Source organism: Triticum aestivum, chromosome 6B, assembly GCF_018294505.1.
Source record: "Triticum aestivum cultivar Chinese Spring chromosome 6B, IWGSC CS RefSeq v2.1, whole genome shotgun sequence".
Taxonomy (NCBI): domain Eukaryota; kingdom Viridiplantae; phylum Streptophyta; class Magnoliopsida; order Poales; family Poaceae; genus Triticum; species Triticum aestivum.
The window spans coordinates 670,828,215-670,836,424 of NC_057810.1; the positions used below are offsets into that span (position 1 = coordinate 670,828,215).

An 8,210-nucleotide genomic window follows, 5' to 3' on the forward strand; every position below is an offset into this window, starting at 1 on the left:
ATCCCAACTTCTATTTTTTTTTTTTGATAAAACGTATTCCTACTATATCTTAATTCCCGAAACTAGTCCTAATTCAGGCGTTACATATGTCCTACTTTTACTTGCGTTTCTTTATTCAGATAACAGAAACTTTTATTGATTATTGTTATCATATCAAGCTGAGAGGCAAAATTCAAAGCTATTTTTGTGACTTGAGTTTGATTATGTGTATTCGGAGTATAGAACTCTGCAACTCAACTGCTCAACACAACTACGTGCAAGATTGAAAATAGATATAATGGTTCTTTTGCCTCTCAATTATTTTATTTAGGAACATACTAGTATGAAGATCCTTCATACAGAAATATACAATACATTTGTAGAAAGCAGAGAATACATTTTGGGAGAGAGAACGCGATACACGGGGCTTGTACGTGGTACATCAATTGAAACTGGAAGCAAATGATTAAATTCAGGTGATCAGTGTGGTGTAGCGAGAGTGGAGCGGTGATCATCAGGGTTCGGAGTTTTAGTGGCTCCTCGCTTGTCACGGTCGTTATTCTTGCAGCGGAATAGAAGCCCTAGGAAGATCACTATGGGGAGGAGCAGCAGGATGACGTTCCTAGATGTGCCCCACTTCCGTGCACTGCCTGAGGCGTAGGCTACCAGGAGGGCGAGCATGTCCAGTACCATCACCGTGTCCAATGAAATATGAATCGGACCTTTGTTGTTCTGCAGAAGCCGCCTCAGCAGGACGACGATGACGATGATGGAAGCCATGAACGAGGTGGAGTTGCTGTAGAAGAAGACCATGTACCGCCGCCTGTCCATGTCGTACAGGATCGGGCTGCCAGCGGAATGCCCATGGTCGTCGTCCCTCCACAGGCCGCCGGGCGGTTTCAGTCCGGTCAGGTAGGTCACACTGGCAGCCAGTATCCCTATCAGCATCAGGTATATGGCCTTGTTGTCAGCCACAGGTGCAGGTTTCTTTTGGTCCTTGGCCACATCGCCGGCCGCAGGATCTCCTTGCACTCCTTGTGCAGGTTGCTTGTCCTTGGCCGCATCGTCGGCCACATGAACTCCTTGTTCAGGTTGCTTTTGCTTCCGGTTGTAGGAGTCTCTCAGTGCCAGAAAGACTACAAAACCAAACACCATAGCAACCAATACCAAGACGATGATGGAGGCTCGGAGGTGCAGGGAGCTCCCCGCAGCGTAGGCACCCATGAGGCCGAACATGCCCCCCACCATGCACACGAAGAGGGCGTAGCACCGTATGCCCGGCCTGTACAGGGTGGGATTCACGAGGAGGATGATGAGAGCCACGGATGCCATGAAGCTCGCCGCGTTGCAGTAGAAGAAGGCCTTGTAACGGCGGTGGTACTTGTCCTGGAGGACCGAGAAGCCGGCGTGGTGCCCATGCTGCTCGTCATCCATCTCCCAGAAGCCGCCCGGCGGGGTCAGCCCGGCTTGGTAGGTGATGCTCGCGGCCAAGATCGCCAGGAGTAGCAACACCTCACGGTACTTGTCCAACACATCGTCCTTCATATCTCTATGGTCGAGCGTGAAGAAGACGATGTGGATCACCACGTAGATCAGGACGGCGCCGGCAATGGCCACGATGTAGACGGAGGTGCTCGTGTCTCGGCAGCTCCCCGCGGCGTATGCGCCCATGAGGCTGAACAGGTCTAGTATCATGGCAGCCTCCAGTATGTGGTGCCTAATTAGCGCCTCGCTCTGCAGCATGACGATGATGACCAAGGACGCCACGAAGGCCACCGAGTTGGAATAGAAGAAGGCCTTGTACCGTATTGGGTGTGTGGTGAGGAGTATCGAGTCTCCAACGGTATGTCCTTCCCCACTCTCCAGCCAGAGGCCTCCTGGTGGATCAAGTCCAGCTTGATAAGTGATGGTCGACGCAAGTACAGCAAGCAACTGAATAAACTCGCGAGCCTTGTTGACTTGTTCTTTTCTGACATTCTCTGCCTCTTCTTCTCCGCCATTCTTTGCCTTGTCGGCTTCTTCTTTTCCGTCGTTCTTTGCATTGTTGATTTCTTCTTTTCCGTCATTCTTTGCCTTGTTGAGTTCTTCTTTTCCGTCATTCTTTCCCTTGTTGCCTCGTGGTCTGTGAATCCATGCATTATAGACAGATATATAGTTAGAGGCATATACATGCATGGAGAGCTATGATTTAATTAACTACAAGTGGACTTATATCTGCAGTGCTAAATGATACACACAAAGCCAGATTAGTCGAGACTCGGACTGGACATATGTTGAGGCTAGCATGACGTACTGCTACATATGTGTTCTTGAAAATTACGCGTATTGTTTTATCATGTCTAAAAAACCAACACAAAATGTTCTAAGTGGGATTATGGGTGCAAAAGAAATTTACTACTCCTACGTACTATTTTGTTTACTGGAGTTGAGTATATTCTTTTCTATGAAACAAACAGAGTGACCCACACGTTTGTGCTGCTAGATTTGTTAAATGTTCTATATTTGTGTCAATTTTGAGATGTCCTGTGGCATTAGAATATTTCAAAATGCAACCATGTAGCCCAGATGTATCATTGGAAAGACTTCTTAGCTATTATTCCTCCTAACAGTTATTTGCCCCGCGCAAGCTATTTTTCATTTAATTTGCTTAAACATAATTATTTTTTTGTAAAAAGAATAATAAAAAATAATTTTACTTATTAGGATTTTGACATGTGACAACAGAGTGTCAAAGGATTGTGGAATATCATTCAAAATCATAAGCTGTCAAACTAATATCTAACATTGTCTCTTAGACCCTTCCTCACGTACACCTCTAAGTATCAACCTTTTTACATATATTTTTTGGGAAATTTTCTAACAATAACTAACTGAAATATTGATGGATGTACTTTTTTTGTTTATATAGTGACATGCCTCTACATGTTCCATGCATATTTATTATATTCTCATCGTTAATGGCGTTTTCCCATGTAAAAGCAATGCATATGCCAGTGTATATTCACAAAAGGTTGCTAAACTCTCTCTCTCTCTCTCTCTCTCTCTCTCTCTCTCAGGTTACTGCCACACTGCTAATTTATATATATAATGTATGTTGAAGTTTAATTATTTATGAACTTTATATGGACTACATATAAAAACAACCAAACCTTCAAATTTCATCTATTTTTTACTTGAATTGTGTTTCTAGAATAACTTTGAGTCCAACTTATTTTTATAAAAATATTAGTTTATTTGATATAATGTATCTATTTGTGCAAGTCATAAAGTGCATATACACAAATCTATATGCAAGTTTTCTTATATTGTTATTTTTAATTTTCTATATAAAATTAGATCTTTATTTCATAAATCTAATGTAAAATGTTTATATATTATTAACTTAACATTTAGCTATTTCTAGACTTTGCATGGAGTTCATATGAAACCTGAATTGCAAACCTTTTTTGTTTTTATCCCAAAAGGAAATTGTCAATTTTCCTCTTTTTGTTATTTTGAATCATGTTTCTTAAATAACTTTTAACGCAAGTTCTATTTTTTATGTAATTTTAATTTATTTCTAAACTTGTTATGTATTGATGCAAAGCGTACATAAAGTGCTTACAGAAATCTATTAGCTAGATTTCTTTTATTTTTTTCTTTCAAATTTGGTATATATAAATAGATTAGTATTCCTAAACCTAACTTATACTACTTAGTCAAAAATTAGCTATTTATAGACTTCACATTGCATTTGGATATTTTTATTTGTATTCCGATCTTGATATATAAAATGGTTTCGCTAAAGCAATGGAGTTGTGTATTATATATCCACCAAATAGTTGTTGTATACATGTACTAGTATACACTTTTGTTATTTGGGTAGATCTCAAGCCTTATAATCTGGACCCACCGTATGATTAAGGTAGAGATAAAGTTAGCCTATATGTATGGATGAATCGTGTAGTTTTATTACTTGATCTCATCTATGAAGGAAGAAAAATTTATGCAAGTCATCAATATTGCAGAACAAAAAAATTTGAACCTAAAATTAACTATGTGTTTTTTTCAAAAAGAAAATTAACTAAGTGTGCCAATGATGTACCAAGCCAAGGAAACACGTACCTAGAATTAGAGAAGGCTTTTGTAAGAGTCAGGTAGACCAGAACAGCTGCCCCTAAGGACACAACATAGGCGGTGCTCTCAGGGTCCCTGCAGCTCCCAGCGGCGTAGGCGCCCCCAAGGCCGACGATCGCCATGACGAGGGATAGATAGAGCCCGCTGCGCCCTGTGTCAAATTTGCCCCAGATGGTGATGTTGAGCTTCTTGTAGTCGAGGATGAGCATGATGGCGAGTAGGGACGCGACAAAGGCGGTGGTGTTGAAGAAGAAGAAGGACTTGTAGCGGCCGGAGTGGCCTCCCTGCAGAATCGGATCGCCGCCGGTGTGGTGGCCCTCTTCGGTGCTCCGCCAGAAGCCTCCAGGTGGGTTCATCCCGGCCACGTATGCGACGGTCGTCACGAAGATGGCGAGCACCAGCAGGATCTCGTGCTCTGCGACTTGATCTTTTTTGTAGGCGGCCAGGCGCGCCTTCTCTTTTTCTTGACTCTCTTCGTTTTTGTTGGCCGTCGCTTGATGTTGACTCTCTTCTTTTTTGTAGCAGAAGAGGAAGACGACGTAGCAGAGGAAGGCGACAGTGACGTAGGCGGTGAGGCCAGCCACCATCACGGCGGCGCAGACGGTGGTGAATTTGTCGCGGCTGCTCCCAGCGGCGTAGGCCCCCATCAGGCCGAACAGGTCGATCACCATGATCACCCGGAGCGAGCCGTGCCAGGGGCCGCCCTCCTCCTGCAGCACGAGGAGGAGGAGGCTGACCACGAGCGACGCGGCGAAGGAGACGGCGTTGCAGTAGTAGAAGACGATGTAGCGGTAGTAGTAGGTCTCCCGGAGAATTGACTCGCCGGCCACCTGCCCGCCGGGAGCGTCCTCCGTCCAGGAACCCCCCGGCAGGTTGAGCCCCGCCACGTAGGTCACCGTCGCCACCAGGGTGGCCAGCAGCAGCAGGTACTTCTTCAGCTGGAACTCCGCGGTCATCGCAGCCTTTTTGTTGTCGTTGCGGCCGGCAATTTTGTGGCTGCCGGCAGCATTTTCGTCGGCGGGCGCCATGGCTGCTCTACTTACTCGGTGGAGCTCTGGGAAAGTGTATTTATAGAGCTAGCTAAGGAAGTGTGTTTGTAGAGCTAGCTCCTAGCACCATCGAGCAAGCGTAATTAAGCATGGCATAGATGCTGCATCGTGTGTGCGTGTGTCCCAATCATGGCATTACTTGATCAAGCCATCTTATTTTAGACTTTATTCCGGGCCATTCCATCGGGAGTCTCATTCAAGTCACCATTGTCTGCACGCCGGGTTTAAATTCCTCTTGTCACATATACACTTGTTTTGCACTAAAATTGTGAGTATTTGGGAATATTTGTTTGTAGATGGCACTCAACTCAACTCATGGCCCTCAAATCCAGCGATCTCCCAACCCCTTTGTTGCGTTGGCAGCGGGTGCGTGCTATAATTATATGGACCCTAGCTAGCAGGCATCAAAGGATGTCTTCACTGCATGGTCTTATTCAAAGCTCATTATTCCCCAGCTTGTTTTGTCAGGCAGAGATGGTCTTTCCAACCCAGCAGCATCAGCTAGCCGTGTAAATTGATAAATGTTGTACATTTATGCTAATTGTGACCCCTTTGACAAGACTCAACCAAAAATAACCCCTCCCCAAAAGGTTAACTCTGGACAAAAAGGCGTTGAGGTCAGAGGTTTCACCGCCAAGGTTTACGACGTTGAGATGTGGCAATGACCAATGGGCATGTGGATTTAGGCTCCTCTATGTTTGTAGAGGTACTGTCCACCACAGCCCCTCCTTATTTTGGTTGCACCTCCAATTTTGGTCGTATTTGCTTGATATTGTATCGATTAAGAGTAGGTTGTTTTTTTTGAAAGAATTAAGAGTAGGTTGTCTCCGGTAATGATTGCCTATCGTCCCTTTCCCATGAAATCTGTTAATGACATGTTCTCTTGCTTAGTCACTTTAGTAGCATGGAATGGATAGGTGTTAGATTAATACCATTGTCATATTTCTGATATAATGATTCACCTTTGTGGATGCCAACAAGTAAAAACTCAAATCATATTTCATAGGTATAGCCCTCTTTTTTTGCGTGAAGATTTATACCTCAACTTGTTATAACATAGTTGGAAATTACTTCAGGAAACCATTAGAATTAATCAGCCGACTTGTTAAATACTCCTATGTAAACAAATATAAGACGTTTTAGGTCACTAAAGTAGTATGGTTGTATGCATCGCTTGATGCAGAGACCGAGGGTAATCCTCATTTTCGAAAAGGTCACTAAAGTAGTGACCTAAAATGTCTTACATTTGTTTACACAGAGGGGGTACATTTTTGACTGGGCATTTCTATGAGTCAGTCACATTTGTTATTAGAAGAATATTGACATGTTCATAACTCAATTCCAAACTTATGAATGTAGCCCTCCTGACCAAGTAGGTCTGTAAGCTATCGTAGATGCTAAGGGGCTTTGGGCTGACCTCCTAAAAGCGAAATATTGCCCCCACGAGGCCACGACTCCTTTTTTCGAGTCTAAGGCTCATGGGTCACTGTTCTGGAACGGGATCCAGACAGTGAAACCAGCCTTTGCCCCAGGGGCCAAATTCGAGGTTAAAAATGGGAAGTTGATCCGTTTTTGGTTTGATTTTTAGATTGGTCTAGATCCGCTTTAAAAGATTTTCAGGGTCTGTTTTCTCTTGTGGTTAATCCCTGACCTTTTGGTGGCCGAGGCCCTTCGCTCTTCCCCTCCATACATTGCGTTCCAACGTGCATTCACACCTGATGAAAGCGCCCGGTGGAATGTGTTGTGCGGTAGGTTTTCCCACATTACCCTTTTTAATGTCGTGGATTCAGTGTCTTGGCACCTCATTGCTTCCCGCCAATTCTCGGTCAAGTTGTTGGATGCTAAGCTAACCAAGGGTCCTACGCTTGACGTAGCTAGGGGCCTATGGGAAGCCAGAGCTCCGCTCAAACTCAAAATCTTTCTATGGAAAATGTTTAGGAATAAACCTACGTTGCCAAACGGAATGGCCCTTCCGACGGCAATTGTGCTATCTGTGCCGGCATGGAAGACGCCAATCATGCTTTCTTTTGATGCCCACTTGCTTGCTTTGCCTGGGGCACCGTCAGGAAAGCGGTGGGTATGAGTTGGAAGCCTTTGTCTAGAGGTGAACGCTTGGAGATCCTATCTCCGTGGATCTTTTAAGCTTGTTATGTGGCGTTGCGTTGGGGCGCTATTGCAGTCGCTTTGGCATATTCGCAGTAATGGATGTCGTTGGGGAATTATCGAGATGCTCAAGGGATGCAGCTGGCAATAAAAAAGCTTCTACCCCGCAAAAAAAGGCAATAAAAAAGCTTCGTCAAATCCACTCCATTGCCAGGACGTTGAACGTTGCGACATAGGGCGTTCTGTCTTCCGCTGATTCCCCGAGCTTGGTGCTCTTCTTTTGTTGATGGTGGCCCTGTAACCTTACTTGACTTATCTGCTCGTTTCACCTAGACTTGTTCATGTCTCTTATTTTGTTGGACGAGGTTATTTGTACTCTGCCTTAGTGGGCTTTATTAGTTTAAAGCTGGACGATTGCTTACATCTTTGTTTTAAAATACATGTTATTAAACTGCTTAACAGAATCATATGCTTTCATAGAAGGTTTGATGCTTGCACAACATATTAGCGGCTATTCATTTACTGCATGCAGGTGGTCAACGATGAAGGATGTCAGCCATATATGATGATTGGGATATCAAGTGGACTGGATTTGATATGATTTCAATTGAGTATTGTAATAGAGAGGTCAATGTGGCGGCACATGAACTTGGTATGATTTTTTTTCTTTGCGTAATTCTTTTTTTTTAGATGTTAATCCCCTGAGTTTCATTCTGGAGTGTCTCATGAGAGATGTAACTGTTTTGTCTAACTAATAAAGCTCGGTGAATGGCTTTGCCTAAAAAACCACTTACTACACACTTTATATTATGGGGCATAGCACAAGTGCCTTTTTACTTCATCAGTCACTTTTAGGATTCATTCATATGATTTATTTGCTGCAATTATTACTAATCAATTGAACTAACAGTCAGATTTTTTTCTTTCAAATTTGCAGGATGGCCCACCAATGTCCACTTATTG

General features: G+C 43.7%; 1 protein-coding gene across 1 annotated transcript; it reads right to left on the bottom strand.

The window, feature by feature from the left end:
- Positions 1-262: 262 nt before the first annotated feature.
- LOC123139060 (uncharacterized) lies at positions 263-5,123 on the bottom strand. The gene is made up of 2 exons (XM_044558877.1): positions 4,084-5,123; positions 263-2,101 (listed from the first exon to the last, which is right to left on the bottom strand). The coding sequence occupies exons 1-2, from the start codon at positions 5,121-5,123 to the stop codon at positions 460-462; spliced, it is 2,682 nt and encodes an 893-aa protein (XP_044414812.1). The 3' UTR covers positions 263-459.
- Positions 5,124-8,210: the final 3,087 nt, after the last annotated feature.

Coding starts and splice junctions, on each gene's coding strand:
- LOC123139060 (XM_044558877.1), bottom strand. CDS start 5,123: ATGGCGCCCGCCGACGAAAATGCTGCCGGCAGCCACAAAATTGCCGGC. Junction 2,102..4,083: donor AAAGCCTTCTCTAATTCTAG/GTACGTGTTTCC, acceptor ATGGATTCACAG/ACCACGAGGCAACAAGGGAA.